General features: G+C 45.7%; 2 protein-coding genes and 1 non-coding gene across 3 annotated transcripts; 2 read left to right on the top strand and 1 right to left on the bottom strand.

Moving 5' to 3' along the window:
* Positions 1 to 562: 562 nt before the first annotated feature.
* KPNA2 (karyopherin subunit alpha 2) lies at positions 563 to 5,863 on the bottom strand. Its single transcript, XM_075169495.1, has 10 exons — positions 5,757 to 5,863; positions 5,522 to 5,659; positions 5,010 to 5,098; positions 3,904 to 4,172; positions 3,006 to 3,100; positions 2,644 to 2,907; positions 1,795 to 2,028; positions 1,526 to 1,708; positions 1,268 to 1,417; positions 563 to 1,161 (listed from the first exon to the last, which is right to left on the bottom strand). Exons 1-10 carry the CDS (start codon positions 5,829 to 5,831, stop codon positions 1,069 to 1,071), a joined length of 1,590 nt encoding a protein of 529 aa, XP_075025596.1. The 5' UTR covers positions 5,832 to 5,863; the 3' UTR covers positions 563 to 1,068.
* Positions 5,864 to 8,819: 2,956 nt separating this feature from the next.
* On the top strand, positions 8,820 to 8,892 carry TRNAR-CCG (transfer RNA arginine (anticodon CCG)). Its single transcript has one exon. It is a non-coding gene; the product is annotated as a tRNA-Arg (tRNA).
* A 2,209-nt stretch (positions 8,893 to 11,101) lies between these two features.
* C20H17orf58 (chromosome 20 C17orf58 homolog) lies at positions 11,102 to 17,730 on the top strand. Its single transcript, XM_075169496.1, has 5 exons — positions 11,102 to 11,318; positions 13,222 to 13,845; positions 13,968 to 14,045; positions 15,675 to 15,866; positions 16,461 to 17,730. The coding sequence occupies exons 1-5, from the start codon at positions 11,255 to 11,257 to the stop codon at positions 16,646 to 16,648; spliced, it is 1,146 nt and encodes a 381-aa protein (XP_075025597.1). The 5' UTR covers positions 11,102 to 11,254; the 3' UTR covers positions 16,649 to 17,730.
* The last annotated feature ends 928 nt before the right edge of the window (positions 17,731 to 18,658 follow it).

Here is an 18,658-nt window from a genome sequence, read left to right as displayed (position 1 = left end):
ATGTTTCAAGTATAAGACATGCCTATGAAAAGTCTAGGCATGAAAAACTGACCTCTCCTGCACCGTTGTAAGAGCAAGAGAAGCTCAGAGGGCTGAGTCAATTTAGTTATTCAGAACATTGACTCCTGGGAGGTTCCAGTGAATGAACTAGCTCAATCCAAGTTTTTCCAAAAAGCTGGAAAACAGGACTACAGTTCTTCCTCTCCGCTCACTGCTCACCCCCAAACCCCACCCTGCACAATTGCCTTTAGAGACAGAGTAGGTTACTGTAAGTAATGATTTTGGAAGTAAAGGGACAACAGATTCCAAGACAAGGCCTTCATTTTTGCTTTCTAGAGCAGGCAACTGCTTCAAAGCATTTCCTATGCTCCATGTTGAGGCTACCTGAACATACTTACAATTGATTGACTGCTGTACTCACCCCTCCTCCACACTATTACTTGCAGTTAAGTAGTGCTACTACAAGTCTTTAAGTATTTCTCCAAAAGGCAGAAGATAGTTTAGGGATTGACTACGCTATTTTAAAACCACCATCTTCAGAGTTGAATCTCTCCTAGCTTAGACCTGCATTCTTGCCATTATATGTTTTTGATTAAGTATACTTACCATATTGGTCAACTTTTGAGAGCAATTGACACAGTTCAATTTGATGTATTGATATCACTTTATTGAACTTCAAACATAAATCCTCTTTAAAAGCCTACTCAGTGTATTGATTACAGCAATAGGTTACGTAGAATGTAATAGGTTATGAAGAGGTTTGCAGAGTAGTGGCTCATGCTTTGTGAGAAGCCCGAATTGCCCACTTGCATTCTTATGCCTGACAGGGACAGTAAGAGATAGTAAGAGAACAAGTATTTACAAGTATCTCTCAGAAAGAATGAGGTTTACAGTTAGAAATTCACATAATATGTACAGGTTTGAACTGTTCAAGTATGTTTCAGTTGGACAAAGTGCTACAGGTCACATAAAAAAACATAGTAAAAAAGAAGAGGAACTATTAAGACAAAGAGGTGGCAGTCACTTGTGTGCCAAACGGCTTGGAGGTGTTTGCAGTATATGCAAGACCTAGAAGTTGAAAGTGTTTGGAGTATTGCCCTGAATTTGGAAAGTGTAGCTGGCAGCAGTAGATTCTGGTGCAACATTTTGGTCTTCCTCCTCCTAGAAGAAAAAGAAAAGAGTTTTGAAAGAGCAGTAGCATTTCAACGTAGTAGTCAGTGCTAGAATAGAAAATAAAAGTGAGAAGAGTCATCCTGCAGCCACTTACTTCTGCTGAGAAATATTTCTCAATCAGGGTGGATGAGGCTTTGTACACTTGTTCGTTTTCATGTGACTGGAGAGCTTCAATTTTGTCTAGACCTCCACACTCCTCAATCATGAGGCAAAGTTTTTCAGTCTCATTAATCTTCTCAGCAGCCTGCAAGAGACAAGCATGGAATAACCTCAGGAAAGATGTATGGCACCAACTACTGGAGAACCACTAGCAACAGCTTGGACAGTGATTGAGCATACTGCATCCACATACCAAGAAGATATTAGAAATAGCATCCAGAATAACTAGCACAGTTTTGCTGTCTTTAGCTGAGAGGAGATTCAGGAGGGGTTCAACAACACCAGCCTGAACGAGATACACGATCTGGTCAATTGTTCCACCACTTGTGTAGTTAGTCACAGCCCACACAGCTTCCTTTTGAGATTTGAAATCCCCCTGTGAAGGTATAAGCAGGGTATTTGAACACAGACAGTAGCAGTGATAGCACAAATCTCAACGTAGGAAATACAGTTTTTGTTTACCTTCCTCAGAATACCAATGAGATAAGGTACAAGACCATGGTCTACAACTCGCTGAATCTGGTCCTGTCGTCCAGCAGTGATGTTGGACATTGTCCACGCTGCTTCTTTCTGAATATTGTTTTTATGATGAGAAAGGAGACTTGGAAAGACAGATAGTGCTCCCGAGTCAATAACAATCTGCGTCTGCTCATCAGTACCAGTGACGATATTTCCTATGGCTCTTAATGAAGGAGTCTGAAACAAATATGAAAGTAGTACTTAGGCAAATTGGTATCATCTAATCTGTGCTTGAATAAATACAGCCATACTTGATGCCCCTCTGCTCTAGCCATGATATGCTATGTACTGATGAGCTTTAAGCTCCTCATTAGGATTATATATGCAGACATTAAGCATGCTAAGACTGCACACCTTCCAAGGCCAATCTGCAAACAACTACCCATGACAGAGCTTAGGAAAGCCATCTCCTAAGTACTAATGCAGTTTTGCTATGCTATAATTATAGTGTCCACAGAGCCCACTTCTAAACACTGTACCTAGAGTTTGGATTTGCAATAGTAGCTTAGAGTTAAAAGCAAGCTTTAAAGAATGTTGACTGTTTTGCTGGCCTGTGTGTTAAATCCAATGATTACGTAAAGAAGCCTGATAGTCATCAACAGCAATAGCCTATGCCTCATGTGGGGCAGTGTCCGGGCAAGAGAGAAGCTCAAGTCTTACCTATGCAAAACCTGGAACAAGCATCAGATTTAGGTATGAAAAGAACCATTCAATTACATGGACACTATTCTAACTGCAGTTTTATTCATGACTCAAGTCAAGCAACAGCAATCTGCATGTCTGATAGCTTACCATTATTGGCAGTTCACTACATCCCAGGAGTTTCACAAGTTGTGGCACCAATCCGGTTTTCACTACAACTTCTATCCTGTCATTGGAACCATCTGTTAGATAGGAAAGTGCCCAGCATGTGTCTGCTAACACCTCATGATCATCATGGTGCAAGAGCCGAACAAGAGTTGGAAGAATTTGCTCAATAGCTTCTATGGGTGGCGCAGGATTCTTATTACGACACAGGTTTGAGAGGGTCCAGGTAACATTGCGTAAATATCCAGACTGCAAGAGTTAAAATAAATGGTTAGCAACTGTTTAGTAACTTGAGCTCTTTTGCTCGCTTATTAGTAATTGTAACTCAAATCATACTGCACACTTACAGCCAGAGAAGAGAGATCAGGAACAGCTAGTAGACTCAGCAGCGGCTCAATTGCACCAAATTTAATAACCAGATCTCTATAGGTAGAACCATCCCCTGAGAAAACAAGAAAAATAGCCAGGTAAAGACCAGACTAGAGGGATGTGTGCATACAGAATCATTATGTGTTAGATGAATTCTTCTACTGCTTAAGAAGTGCTAGATAAAATAAAAAGAAATAAGAGGACAAAAGGACTACTGCCATAGTTAAGTCATATGATAAGCATGTGTTTTTCTAATCAAGCCACCAAGCTTAATTTTTTTTCTGTTGGAAGAGGAGGTAATTTAGTGTATGTTTTCTATACAACTTTTCTTAGAGTTCATAACTAAGCAGGGACTTGCATGTTTCTTTGAAAAACATATCTAAGCCCTAACAATAGAACAGAGCTCTTCCCATAACATGAGACTTCAAATGCATTATAATCATTGGTTGCATGATTGGGTTCTACAGTATAATGCTGAAGGAATGTCAAAGTTTGACTGAATTATTCTATTGCAAGGTAGAAGTACTTTATAATTGAGTTTAAAAAGCTCACTGATAAGTCACAAAAACATCAAGTGAGATATATGAAAAAGCCCTATGTTGTAGCATGGTTACATAGCTCTATGAAAACTGAACTGAGCTGAAATACGGAAGCAATCCACAGGTTGCCAGGTATTGCACGAGACATCTTATACCAGGTCTGAAGATAAAGACTTGTCCATCGCATACTCCACATTGCAGAGCACGTCTTTACTTGCAAAGCATTAAGGCAGAGTTCCCAAGAAGCTCAGCATGCTACATGATGTGTCAGTAGTAATGTCCTCCTATTTTAAATAAGGGAACAGGTCTGAAAGGGTCATGAAGCATATTGACATACCTGCAATATTTCCCAATGCCCACACAGCCTGTTCACTGATGTGAGTATGGGGAGAGGCCAGTAGTGAAATAAAGGCTGGAATAGCCCCTCCATCTACTACGGCCTTTGTTTGTTCTGACGTGCCAGAAGCAATGTTGGTAAGCGCCCAGGCAGATTCAAACTGAATAGGACTACAGTCTGCTCTACCCAAGAAGGAGACAAACTTTGGAATCAAACCAGCCCGAATTATGTTGTCTATGGGGGGCTGCTTCTCTCTTGAGAGGAGTTTCCTAAGGAGGAAGACAAACAGAAAGCATTATTTTTGCCTGCAGAGATCCGAACAATAGATTAAACAGTCTAAAAAGGTCCATATTTAAAAAAAGAAAAGGTTCAGCATTGCCTTAACATTCAGAGAAGGCAATGCAACAAGACACGCGGGAGAAATACAGACAAGCTGCATACTAGCTTCCTAAACCTCTGTTAACATTGGTTTTGGCATGTCTTCACTATACAAGAGGTTCTGTTCGGACTCTGAAATAAAGCAGACCTGCAAGAGTCATAATACATCTGAATTGCTAGAGGTTTCTCAGCAGACAGGTTAATGACTGCCAGAAGCAGCACTGCAGCAATATACATACAAGCTTGCTAAAGGAGATTTTAGATTTGGAAGGAGAAAGGAAATTTGGCGTACTTGAAACCCAGTCATCTTACTGTTCACATTATTCTAAGGTAGACCACTGCACTCAAATATTGTAGTCCTGCATTAACATAGTTTAAAGATATCTTATTTTTCTATGACAAAGGGTTTATTATTATTACTCCTACAACTCTAAGATGAACTATTGTTTATTTTGCCAAATCAAAATCACTAGAAAGAACTACTACTTCTAGTAAAACGCTCAGGCACTTCAAAAATTCAAAAGCCACACGGTTTCAATAAAATTATGACCAAGTTAAGTGTACCTAAACATTGTACATAAGGCTGACTCAGGTGTTTGTTGAAATACTGTCTGATAAGAAGAGCCATAGCTGCTGCCATAAGCAGACTCTTAGGCTCATAAGCAATTCTTTTACCTTGCCTAGTTACTGGCTTGCACAGCTGAATTGGTTACCTCTAAACTCCTTACCTGGCAGCTTGCGTAGCCTGTAGCTGCAGCTCCATATTATTACTATTAACTCCTTTGACTATTTCTTCAACTGACCAGTGTGCCGAAACCTGTACAATAAAGAGTTACGTGAATGCTTTGTTGGGACAGGCATGTGTCTTCATGACCACAGAGGCCTTCTATACAATACTACGACTATAGACCACGGTTTACAACCGCTTCCTTTGTTAATTACACCCCTATGATACACCAAAACCTCATCAGCTACAGCTTTATCTACATTTATCTGAACTACTGAAGACTTGATTAATCAAGTGCTTCACACCGCTGTTACACTGATACAGTAGGCTTAAACACAACTGGCTAAGCTACATTTTAAGACTGTTGTCCATTAGAGCTGGTAGTACAGGCTTAAATTGGTAGTGTATATGTAGTAGCGCTGTGTCCCACACAAGAAGAAATTCATACTAGTGTGGCTGTATGAGCTCATGTTGCAAGACCTCCAAGTGTGCCCATTCCGAGTACCTACTTACCTGATTGCTCCTATTTTCCTGAAGGGGAGAAGTAGCATCATCTGGTAAAGTGCTAACATTTCTTCTTTTAAGCATCTGGTCATCTTTCTTAGCTTTCCTCAGCTCTACATTGACTTCAATACGCCGCCTTCTCATTTCCTGGAGGATATACATTCATAGTAAGTTCTTGGCTTTTACAACTCATGTTTAAAGAGATGACGGGTAGCTAAAGTATTAATTGTACAGAAATACTCACTGTAGTATCCTTCCCTTTGTTCTTGAATCTGTTCAAGCGAGCTGCTGCTACATTGGCATTCTCATTAGTAGACATTTTGCTTATTAGGTTTTGAGAGAAACAGATAAAAAAAGCCTGAAAACAGAGCAAATAATAAACAGCAAGTTCACTCCACAAAAGTTAAAAACTGAGATCAACGCTTGAGAATGAGAGACACTTGTCCATATTAGATACAATACCAGCCTCTGACTTGATCGAAGATACTAGTAACATCACAGCTGTCCCTTTAAACACCTAGATGTTACAGCAAGCTCCAGCATTAACACAAAAGCAGTAGATACACATATATCGTTTTATGACAGTTCCAGCCACAAATATTATCAGAGTCATTGTTTGTAGGAGCAAGGTTGGTCTTCCTTCCCATAGGCAGTACACATATTTTAAAATACTGTTTTCACTATGTCATGTACCTATATGGCACAGACACCCCATCCAGTCCCACCCCAACCCCCTTTGATGGGAAAAGCGAGATGCCGCACCGGCAGGGCCCCCCGGGGCGGCTTGCTGTGCCGGTGCAGCCAGCAGCACATAGTAGCAGCTACACTGGTAACAAGGCAGACCCCTGCACCTCAGCCAGCTCCAAAGTAACCCACTGCATAAGGGCCGGCTTCGTTTCGCCCACAACTCAGCCAGAGCGCGCAGCCCGCTCTGGGACGCGCCAGCCCTGTCAGCCCCACTCCAGTCAGTAGCCTGTGACCGCGGGGCTGCGGAGGGAGACCCCCGTAGGACCTGCCAGCCGGCCTGCCCTGCCGCCCGCAGTCCCTTCTGACAGACCAGCGCACGGCGCCGCTGCCCCACACCCGGCTTCTCGCTGCCACAGGCTCCCCCTCCCCTCCTGCCCCCACGGCCGGGCACCTCCGCCGCGGGCTCCGCGCACAAGCCGTCCTCCCGCCGCCGCGCCGCTCCCAGGCTGCGAGCACGCTGCCTCTACCCCCAGAAGCTCCAGGCGGGATTTAAATTTCCCGCGTCCTCGCCCTGCCATTGGCCAGTTCGAGCCATAGCAACCTTCTGATTGGCCAGTTTGAAACGCAGCTCGTCTCGCGATGAAGGGGAACGAATCTCCACCGTGCTCCCGGAAGGACAGACCAGACGTCACGTATTCAAATACCCGCCCCCGCCTCAACACTACAACTCCCGGCATCCAACGCGTAGGGACAGTGCGCGAAGCCGGCTGCGCTCCCGCCTCAGCAGCTCGGCGGGAGGCGGCGCATGGCATGCTGGGATTTGTAGTTTCACAGGGCTCTGCTGGGGGTCCCCAGGGAGCGGGAGTGGGATGGCCGGGGAGGGGGTGGCACCCCTGGATGGGGTGAGAACAGGGAGGTTTCCACGGTCTGAGCGGTTTGGGGCAGTAACCTCCATTTCCTCCCATACAGCCTAATTTTTACCTCAGTAACCATCAGGTCACTGCAGGCTTTTCCTGAGACTCCCCGCGTTGTCTCCTAGAAACGTGGTGCACAGGGATTTAAAGAAAACGGGATGTGAGATTGTAGTTGAAAGCAATTCAACAGCAGTCAGGACAGATCAAAGCTAAATCACACAAAATAACAAAAAAAGTATGCCTGCCCCTGTGGCATGCCCAGAAAATCGGCAGATTTGGGATTGTTTCAGATGGGTTTGGCCTATTTACAAGGGCTGGAACACAAAAGACCACCACCCTATTTCACAGGAAATGTAATTCAAACCATAAAACCTGGGGGGAAAACGTGACTCTGCCAGCACTTCAACATCTATAATGTACAATTCAGGGTAGACAAGTGTCAGAGATGCACATTGATATATCTGTGTGTTAAGCCATTACATTAAGCCATTTATACTGATCTGTAGATGCACACAGTAGTTGACAAAGATGCATGCAGAGGAGGAGGAATTACCAGTGACATTTTACATAGCTTGTTTTGGGCCTTACAGTTCTGACCTTTGTAAAATAAAAACATCACAAAAACATTTAAGCAATAGTAGGGAAGTCAAGAGAAGAGGAAGCATATCAGTCGCAAACGGAGATACTGAAAAAGGACGTTTGACAGAAAAAAAGCAGCTCAAAAGTAGAAATCAAGGTAAGACACCTGGTGTGCAGAAGGATCGGAGGGCCAGTGTGAAGAAAATCCGCCGGGTCATAAACTGCTGGAGAGCGCACGGTCTGGAGCAGCATAACCTGGACGAAGGAGACAAGAAGAGCGCAGGCACGGGTGTTCCAGGGCAGGGAGAGGGCTGTCAGAGATGTGGAAACTCGAGGTGGCTGTGTACGAGGTGCTGCAGGCCGATATGGGGTGAACATGTCTTGGGGGTGGGAGAGAAGTTTGAAGGGCTGTTATCAATACAGGAAAGCAACAGAGAGGTGGACAGAGGCGCGACAGCTGGGGGCGAACGGCCCCACAGTGCCTAAGCTGGCGCTGAGGTAATGGGGACAGCGGAGGGTGCGCAGGAGGCAAGAAGGGCCGCGAGGGAAGGAAGACCCGTGAGGGGAGAAAGCCGAGTGTGGAGCGGACAGGACGGGGCAGAGGTAATGGCAACGCCCGGCAGGAGCCAGCGGCAGGGGCGGGACGGCGGCGCGAAGCCGGACGCCGGGAGGCCCGTGAGGGGAAGAGTTCAAAGGCGAGGGTCCCGGGGAAAGGGCGGTTGTGGCCCGCAGCGCATCTCCTGAGGCGGGCACGCGCGTAAGGGACGGAGGATGACGCCCTCGCGCCGCCCGGAAGGAGCTAACGGCCGCCGCGCCTGACAGGCTTGGAGCGCGCGTGAGGCGGGAGGGGCTGAGGGCAGAGCCCACCCCCTGAAGGCAGCGGCAGCTCGGGCTCGCATGACGTTGAAGGGCGGGGCCTCGAGGCCCGTCGGGGAGGACAGCGCCATGCCCAATGGTGTGCAAGGAGGGAGGGACCGGGGGGCGGTGCTCTGGAGGGGAGGGGCAAGGAACGGGCGGGCGGGGCCTCCCGGTCACGGGCAGGGAGAACGTGAAAGCTCGCTTAGGGGCGGAGCCAGCGCCGACCGGGCGGGGCTCTTACCGAGCGGCGCTTGCAGCTTTTGCTGGGTGACCCAGTGGCCTAATGGATAAGGCATCAGCCTCCGGAGCTGGGGATTGTGGGTTCGAGTCCCATCTGGGTCGTACCGCATACGGTTTTTATGGCTCGGCGGCAGATCCAGCGCGGAGGCTGCCCGGCCTCTCCTGCCGCGCAGAGCAGCACGTTACTATCGCCCACCCGGATCCCCCCCCCCCAACACTTTTAGCCGCGCCGCCCGCTGCTGCGGGGGCCGGTGGGGAAGATCCGACGCGGAGCCAGCAGCTCGCTCCGTCGCTGGCACGGGCCCCGGGCATCAAATTCCCTCAGCCGCGGCCGCCCCAACCGCCGCCCTGTCAGCGGGGCGCCTGCCCGCGCCGCGCCGTTTGCCCTGCCCGCCGGCACCACGGCCCTTCCCAGGCGCCACCGAGCCTGGTGCCGCCGCCGCCGTCTCCCTCCTTCCCGCAGGGAACCTGCGGCAGCGGAGCGCCTCCGCCCCGGGCCCGTCACTGGCAGGAGGGCGAGGCGTGAGGCGGCCGGAACGGGCGTCGCCTTGGCCGCCGCAGGTTTGTGGCCGAGCGTGTGGCTGGTGAGTGTCCCCGGCTCCCGGGAGCCCAAACGAGCCGGAGGCGGTTCGCGGGCGGGCGGTTCTCCTCCAGGCGCTGCGGGCTTGATCCCGGGGCCGACCTGAGGGCGGGCTGGCCGGGGCGCGGGGGCAGTCGCCGTGTCCCGGCTGGGGTCGCGTCTCTGGGTCGCACCGCGGGTCCTCCAGAGCCGTTGTGGAAAACACGCAAGGGAACCTGCGCCTGTAAAACCCCCGCTGCCGCCAGCACAGCTGTCTGCAGTCTCTGGGACTAGGACGGGGCCATTGCGCTGTCGGTCCCTGTTTTCCTCAGGCCAGGGAGTCCTGCTCTGAAAGCTTTTCCCCTCTCCGCTGCTGCTGGCGTACGTGTAGCTTCTTGAACGGTAGAAATACTCCAAACGCTCCTGCTGTCCTTTTCATCAAGATCCCGTCCAAGTAAAGAGTCTGGAGAAACTCATTAATACATACATAGTCATACATTAATATAGGTTGGGTTACGCTACCAGCTAATTTAAACGGAAGGCTCCCTGGAGCACAGGAGGTCTGCAGGACACTCGCGCGTGCATCCGTCCATCACAACCCTCAACAGCACGATCATGTCACACCCGTGACTTCTCTCGCTCGCTGCGGGTACGCGCGCTGGTTGAGCGGGAGATGAGGTACATAAAGAACATACGAGCTCACCTCTGCCTCATCCTTAGTTTAAATTTCTATTTCCATAATAGCTATCTTGGGATACTTTCGGAATCAAAGGAAAATAAGGATTAATGAATGCTGCAGTAGAAACCTAACACACTAACAGATGTGTTAAAATTTCATTTATTTTGCACAGTATTCTGGCTAATTTTCTGTATCTTCACCTATAGCTGCTTTAGAGAAAGCCCTGTACTTTTCAGAATTATCTTAAACTGCTTAATTAAGGCAGTACAAAACAAACTTTAACGTAGGCAATAGCTGGGCCACATGACACAGGCATTACTGATGGGCAGATTTTCTGTTGGGGGGTAAGTTTCAGGAGCTGGGATAGAGTGCTTTTATAGGGTTTTTAACTTGTTAGTTGTACTGTAAAGACATGAACCAGTTCACTAACTTTCATGACATCCAGTAGCAGCTAGTGAGATAAACTGTTACAGTGGAAATCTTGTCTAGCAATAAGGTCACCCGTTTCAGTTGGGAACATAGGAATAAGCCTACCTAATTCAGTAATCCAAATCAGAATTGGCTTGGTGTGTGAAAATTTGCAAAGAAGTTCTTTATGTTAGGAAATACAGATTTAAAAATAAAACTTTACCTGGGGTCAGCAGAGCTGTCCCTTGGACTGGACAGGAACTACTACATTTTTCAGTCTGAAAAGAATCACTGGGAAGGGTTCCTTAAACTAAAAGAGAAGATTACCAGCTGCGTAACTGGAGGTGGCCAGAAATACCTAAATATGTTTCATCGTAATGCACATCCTTTACAGACGCTGAATCGCAGAGGTGATGTTCCAGCATCTGTCAATCACACTTTATAATGTAGTTCTCCATATCCAGTAAAACCATATTTGTTCTGTATGATTTTCTCTAAAAAACACCATAGGAAGCAAGACCCTCCCCTAAAATAAAAATCTCTTGCTAAAAACACGTATCTATCTGTTATTCACAGAAACACAGGTGACTGCAGGCAGTATAGGCTTGTGTATATATGGGAAGGGGGGGTCCGTGCGCATTCCTCCTAGGCAGGGGTAGTGGGAGGCTAGCGGGGACGGCAGCAGCTTGGTCTTGCTCCAGTGGGTTGTCCAGTGAGTGATTCCTGTTTCCCCTAAGGCTGCCTCTCATTAGCATGAATCGGGGGAAGGGCATAAAAGCCTCCAGTTCATTTTGAGTCTGGAAAAACTTTCCTTCAAAATGACAACCAAAGTGTTCTGGCTCCTCTGCTTTGTCATTAGATCATCTTCCAGCTCAGTGGCCGGTAAGTCTGTTAACATTCAAAGCGGGGCTGGGGCATATTTGCCTTTGGTATCAGGGGAGGCTAAACACATTACTACTAATTTGTGCCCGAGCAGCCTTCTTCAGCTGTAGTGTTTTCAGCAAGCGGTAGCAGTAATCATGTAAGGGCTCAAGGAAGAAACATGTTTGTGGGATGGGAATGTAAACTGCAATATTTGATTTGTCAGCATTTGAAAGAATTAAGAGCACCTGCCAAAAGCAGGCACTTAGCTGGTGCCATGAATCCTGCTAGCCATCATTCAGCAATTGAAGTTTGACTTGCTTCTGCATATGGGATTTTTTAATTTGTATGTGACCTTTCCCTTTTAGTGTCCTTCCCCTCACCTGTAAACTCCAGATCTCGAATTTATTTTAACATGCTCTATGCTGTCATGTGTGCCTGCAGCAAACTGTCCTGAACAGATTTTTTTTTTAGTACCTCATTGATGGAACAGAAATAAGATATACATCTGTTCCATTGGGAAGGAGCTGATTATGTTGCAGTTGTATTTCTTAGGTTGCAAGAGCTAGACAGAAATATGCTGGCATAGGAGAATGGACCTCAAGGTCCTGAACAGATTGAGTAGAGAAAAATGAACTATTTCTTGTTCCAATCCATGACTAAGAAGGCATGATAAACTGGTAGAACAGTATACGTATAAAACCAAGTCCAAAACACCTGTTCAGAGTTCGCAGCTTCATATTGAAACATCTCCAACACACCCTTGCCTATCGCTTTCTTTAGCTTGGACTTCTTCCACCCCGTTCTTCATGGACATTCTTTTGACTTTACGTGTGGCCAGCCCAAATATCAGGGAATCTTTCCCATGACAGCAGCTGGTGAGAGCAAAGGGGGAGAAGTGGCAAGGTCAGCAGTTGAGTCAGTTAAAGAAGATAAACCAGGACGTTGTTCATCTGCGTATGTCAAATATCTCTTTTCACATAAGGAGTTAGGATCAGCCTCCTACACGATGTTAACCACAGACAGCGAACACCCAGACAGCGGCTGTGTGTGGGTGAACTGTTTTAAAACTCTGCCGGCTAACTAAAGGCGTGCAGTGAAGGATTAAAGTAAAAGGAAAATGAACTGTCAGAGGAAATTTCTCTCTTCCCAGGCTAACCGGAAGGTCATTTTGCTTTGTGAGGTCCAAGGGATCAAGGCGAAGGTATAAATGAAGTCCTAGGTGACTGTCCAGCTTGCGTGAACAATGTCATTAAGCCCTTCCATTTTTCACTGGATTCCCAGACACTTCCTCTCTTTCTCAACCCTTGTCCTCTCAACTTAAGAAAAGCCTTGAAATAATCGTTACTCGGCAGCAATAGCCTAGCTACCAGGCTGCGGTACTACTACTGTACAACTCTGTAGTGCAAAAGTCAGAGACCCAAAACTGTGGATAAAGATCTTTTTCAGTAGCGTTCAAAGCCCAAAGCCGCTGAAGAGTCCAGATGACATTGTCAATAAGGCATCCCATGGATGGGAAAACCAAATAGTTCTGTTGTCATGGTCTTTTAAACAAGCATCCCAAATGGCAATGTGAACCTTGTTTCCTCAGATCTTCCCTGGAGATTCAGGCTTTTGAGAAAAGGGTTTGTTTATAAGTCATGTTTTTAATTTGCAACAATAATAAAGTAAAAATGCAAATCTCCTGTGTTTTCCTCACACAGCTGCATTCTCTGTACTGGGCCTTCCATGTTTGAGTACAGAAGAACGAGGAGCTCTACTATATTTCATCTGTTGAACTATTTATCAGTTATATTGTCATATTGTTGAAGGCCTCGCTTACGGACTAGAGCCTCAAATCCGCCAGGCACTTCCCATTCAGAAGCACACGGAATTAAAAAAAATTAAAATGCTAATTCGCTCGCTCTCCTTTTTTTCTGTGTAGGGTCCCTGCCCTATGCCGAGAAACCCAGTCAGACTCTCGGCAAAGATGCTTACAGCTCAGCAGAGGCGGCGCGGGGCCAAGTCAAGCTGCCAGCCTGGGGCACCAGCGCCAGAGAGAATCACACAGAGCGCTGGCTTCCCTCTCCCGCCGACCTGCCGCGGCCGAAACCTCCCGAAATCACCTCCCTCTCCTCAGACAAAAAGAAACGCACCAAGCCTTCTCTAGAAAACAGCACAGGGCTGAGGAAACACCTCCTGCAGCATGGAGGGGCCCTGCCTCTGGAGAGCCCGACCGAGGGGCCTTCTCCTGCCTCCTTTGCCTTCAATCGCGCAAACAGAAAGCACGCGGACAGACGGCTGGCGGAGGCTGCCAACAGCGTGTCAGCCCACTTCCATCGCACAGCATCTTCCTGTCGACAGATGACACCCGTAGAGGAGGCTCATCCTTTTCCAGACTCCGGAGCAGTGGAGTCAGATGATCCTAACACGCTGGATCACTTCAACCGACCAGGCAAGATAATCCCCTATAAACGTACCGATCCCTTGAAAAAGGTCGCCAAACCCTCCTGGGTCACCAACCGCCAGTCATCCCGCCTGCCACACGACTTCAGCGCACTGAAGAAAGGTAAGGGGATGGGCTGCTCTGGCAAGGGATAGCCTGAGCTTTCCAAAGGTTGGGTGGCATCATTGGGATGAAATACCCCAAAAGGGCCCGTTGCTGTCCCTCAGCCTGTGTGCCTGTTCTAGACGGGGAGGAGAAGGCATGTCTGACCGAGTGCAGGAAGGAGAGAGACGAAGCGGAGGCCTACTGCGCAAGTGAGTTCGGTAAGTTGTGTCCTTACAGCAGGCGCCGCCTTTGTTCATCTATTAATGACATTTCACTTCGGTTTTTAAGATACTGTTCCACTGAGTATGTTAAATAATGACTGAGTACACTAAAAGGACCCATCACAGCTCTTTATAAAGGCACTACAACAAACGGTACCAAGTCTTACATTACCCTTTCCCTACCTTGGGCTAGCATTGCCTTTTTTTTTTTTTTTTTTTTTTTTTTTTTTTTGCTTTCTGTTTCCTCTACTTTTCACTCCTGGGACAAAGAAAATGTTCTTCCTACTGGTCAATGGAACTGAAAAGACCAATTGTTTTAGATACTCTAAGATTAAACATTGTAGCTGTGTCACTTACCTCTTACTATTTAGAGCGAGTGTGTGATTTTGGGAGCTAAAGTTTCAAATGAAAATAAAATGGAGAACCAAACAAAAATAAAACTGTGATCCTTTCTGTATAGAGGATTCTCCTTGAGGTTCCTTAGGACTCAATGTCTTCAGTCCTTGTGTCCCAAGTTGACGTAGCTGAAGACGGTAGGAAAGAGCCTGGCATTTTTGTACTGCCTGTTTAAGAGCAAGCATTTTCTGACTGAAATCTTGCCTTGCACTTATGAAGTTGTGAAACAGATACCAACTTTTTCTCACAGTATTTTAAGAGATAAGCAAAATACATGCCTAGTGGTAACAGATGTTTCCATTTGTAGAATATAAACACGTTACGAGACATCTGTTTTCTCTAAATGGAGAAGTCAGGAAGTGCTTTCTACAAATGCTATATTCTTTATTTTTTACCACTCTCATGCATTCCTGTCAAACACAGGCCTTATAGTGACCTGACTTCTGTGTATTTCAGCCTTTAACAAATAGCAGTCTCCATCTCTTAAATTGAAAAAGACAGGTAGGAAAAAGACAGTCTGAGCAACACATCAGCCAAGGTTCCATTGCAGTGATCAGAGAGAGCTTTTAATTCCTTTACATTTACAGTGCAGATTAAAGAATAAATGACCGAATCAAAGTTCTCACTCCGTGAGGCAGGCGTAAGGCCAGTTACAGAAGTCCTATTTGCCTTACCTGCCTAACACATTTGTTGTTTTCCGATTCCTGTAGTCAGCTCAGCACTTGTCAAAACCAGAAATTGGGTGGACAGCATGAAGTGATTGAGTGTACAACACGGCCTCCGTGGTGCCCTTGCCTCTTGGTACGACAAGGGCCTTTTCTTTCAAAAGCTGAAGCGTTTTATTAGCGGGTTAGCTTTGGACTTCATTGTGAAGTTTTAAATTTGAAAATTTTACTTTGTTAGGTAAATATGTCCACATTTTATATATCAGGATGGAAAACAGTATTAAAACATCACTTTCTTTTGAAACATTTTATAAACTTCACTAAGCAGCATCTCAGACCTGTAAAGCGTAAGGTTAGTAACTCAGCAAAATCTAAGGTGATAACCTTGTCAAATGTGATTATTTGAAGCAAGTCCTTCTCTCAAGACTGCCCACTGCTCAGCCAAAGAATTTCTGCTGACACTTACTTTACAGCATTTTAGATGAGAGCCTGCACGTATACCCTGAGTTGCCACCAAGATAAGTAATCTGATGCTTGTTTTTTTTTCACCCCTCCCTTAAAACAGCAGTGAACGGAATTGTTTATAACACGGAAAGATTGGGGAATGGAGTCCACTTGATTACGCTTTTGGTAAACAGCGATGGATTATACAAGATGAGTCGCCTGTATATTACTCCTGATGGCTTCTTCTTTCGAGTTCACATTCTAGTTGTGGATACTTTAAACTGCAGTAAACCGTGTCCAGACTTTAAACTTGGTAAATAATTCCAGCTAAATCCATTCCACTGTTCCTCCTGCATGCAGTGCAATTTTAGTCTGTCCCAGTTCAATAGGCTTATCCTGGGTTGTTGTGGTATTTCGGAAAAGAAGGGAAAAAAAAAAAAAAGTATTTACTGTTAAACGGGAGGGCTTTTTCCCTCCCAGTTTCTCTAAATTTTCAGAAGAGAACCAACTGCGTGAAGAAGTCAGGTAGCGTAATCCTTTCTTAACTTTATCCAATTCCAAAATGATTGCAAGAGTTTTCAGAATTGCCAAAAAAATTTAAGCAGGAGCGTAAGCTGATGTCTTTGTAAGTAGTCCGGTTTTCCTTCTAAGTGCAAATTTATCAAATACCAGTATTTCCTCCAAAAAGCTTCTAATTGCAATACAACACAGTAAATCGTTATTTCCGTGCACGCACAACCCACAAGTCCCACAGAAGTTCAGGGTGCTGCTGTACTACACCGCACGTTCAGGATGCATTTCTGTGGGGTACAACTTCACATCTATTCATAAATCTGTTGCCCTAGAGTGAGCGTAGTGAATGAATCCATGCTTTCATCACAGCACAGAAGCCTCGTTTATTTTGCAGGCAGTAGATACATTGTGATGGGTCGGATCTACCACAAGCGACGACAGATCCCTGCAAACCTGCTGCAGTTCCTGCGAGGGCGCCTGAGGCCGGGGGATGGCTTGCTGAGAAGCAGCAGCAGCTACGTGAAGAGATTCAACAGGAAAAGGAATCGCAAAGTACAAGCGGCTCACGCTAAATGTAGATAAGGCTCCTTAACCTCTGTTTAGGGGACAGGCAGCAGCAGAATTCACCTACCAGAATAAACCTGGCCATGGTTTAGCAACAGTGGGCGGTAGTTTCTGAAACTGGTTGGGATAGGACACTTGCTTTTGTGCTTTAGCACACGCTAACTAACGGAATGTTTTGACTAGGTACCTATATATTGCAAGGTTTAGCACAAAAGTCAGTCTAGGGAACATTAACTGGTCATGAATTTGCTCCAGCTGTTTTCAGAGCCACAGGTTATTGTCGCCTCCCCTGCTGTTACGTACCCATAATAATCTGTAGTAATTGTAAAGTAAAACTCCGGAGGCGTTGTCGTAGGTACGCAAGACATAACTGCACTTTCAAACCCTTAACCCTGAACAAATGTTAGATGATAGCTTTATCTATAGAGGATGTCCATTGTGTTTTCACACGATTCTGCGTAAAGTATTACATGCATTTGATTCAGAAGAAACCAACAAAACTGAGTATCATTTGTATCGTTTTGGTATCCTCAAACATATCCATACTACTTTTAAAAATTACATCATTCTTCAAACAGAGCTGGATTTTCACGATGCATACAAAATAGCTATGTAATTATTTGAGTATATGAATAACTGAAAGCCAATCAAGTAACTGCACAACACAAATGCCCAATTAGGCTTACAAATAACGGCACAAGTTCACGCCAAGGAATGCAAAATAAGCATGCAATTGCATGCACATTTTGTATGCGTGGTTACACTGCCAGTTCCTTAAAAGTTCAGTCCTAGAACTGTGTACTGAATGTCATTTTCCCATGAGAAATATTACCAAGTTTGTACTTGCACATCAGTAAAGTTACTTTTTCAATCAAAGATACAATCTTTTAGTACCTTTAATGTGGCGGGATGTAAGAACCCAAGAAACCTCTGCGAAGGGGATCTTAATGTTGGCTATTCCAAGAGTCGGTATTCACAGATCGTAAGTCTTTAAAAGAAACTAATAAAATGTTCATGGGGTTCTGGGTTCACTGTTTCGTGGGTTCTGAAAGATCCAAGATGATTATGTAATGATATTAAACAATGGCATCTCCTCGTTTGACATAGTCGGCTGGGGATTTATATTAAAAAAATGGGAAAATGCAGTCTAGCTTAAAGAAATACATATACAGTGATATATATGATGTGACCTGGAAGAGGAAGCAGTGGCTTCTATACACATTTTCTGTTCTGAAGCAAAGGTAGTTCTAACACAATTCCACCTGTCATACACGTCTGCAGCTTCATGCAGCGTCACGGAGCAGCGGATGGGCGGTAAGTGACCCTGTATGACGTATTTCTGGACGTGGAATAGGAGCCGAATGCCAAGAGCAAATACCACACACTCTGGGACCCAGAAGGCTGTTACTGCAAGACAAATTCACTCGTAGTTTGTGTCTAAAAAATACACCGTCTCACTTCTGTTAGGCGAAAGATGTCGCATGGAGCGCAGCATACATAGATGGAATTTTGAGGGGCCTTTTGATTTGGCAGAACGACTGTCCCTGGCAATGAATCAAAGCACTGGAGTGGACTTGGGGGGACAGGAGAAGGAAGGAGGAAGGGTTACATGCGCATCTCAAGTTTCTTCGTTTCTATTTTCAACTGAAGTCCAGGGACTACCCAGCAAGTCCTACAGTCATCCACTTGCCCAAAACAGCAATTAAGCACCCTTCCCCGCCCCCAAGACATTATCGTAATCTAAAATAGACAAAGCGTGGGTACAAAAATAACATCCATGGCTGTATCTCATTTTGATTGTCTCTCGGAAGAGATAAATAATAGTATGCCCGTTGCTAATGACACCCAAAGCCTGAGTAAAATGCCAGTAGCTGACACACAACGTCTGCACCACTCGGATACAGCTATTGCTCTAGAAGCAAGCCTGGAGAGCAATTCATTCTGCGTTCTCTTTCTGCGTTACAAAGTCATCTTACCTTCCCTTTCTTGCTTGGAAGGTCGCTCCTTAAAATGCTATCACAACAGCCG

The sequence above is a fragment of the Calonectris borealis genome, chromosome 20 (assembly GCF_964195595.1).
Source record: "Calonectris borealis chromosome 20, bCalBor7.hap1.2, whole genome shotgun sequence".
Taxonomy (NCBI): domain Eukaryota; kingdom Metazoa; phylum Chordata; class Aves; order Procellariiformes; family Procellariidae; genus Calonectris; species Calonectris borealis.
This window is presented reverse-complemented; position numbering and strand designations above follow the sequence as displayed.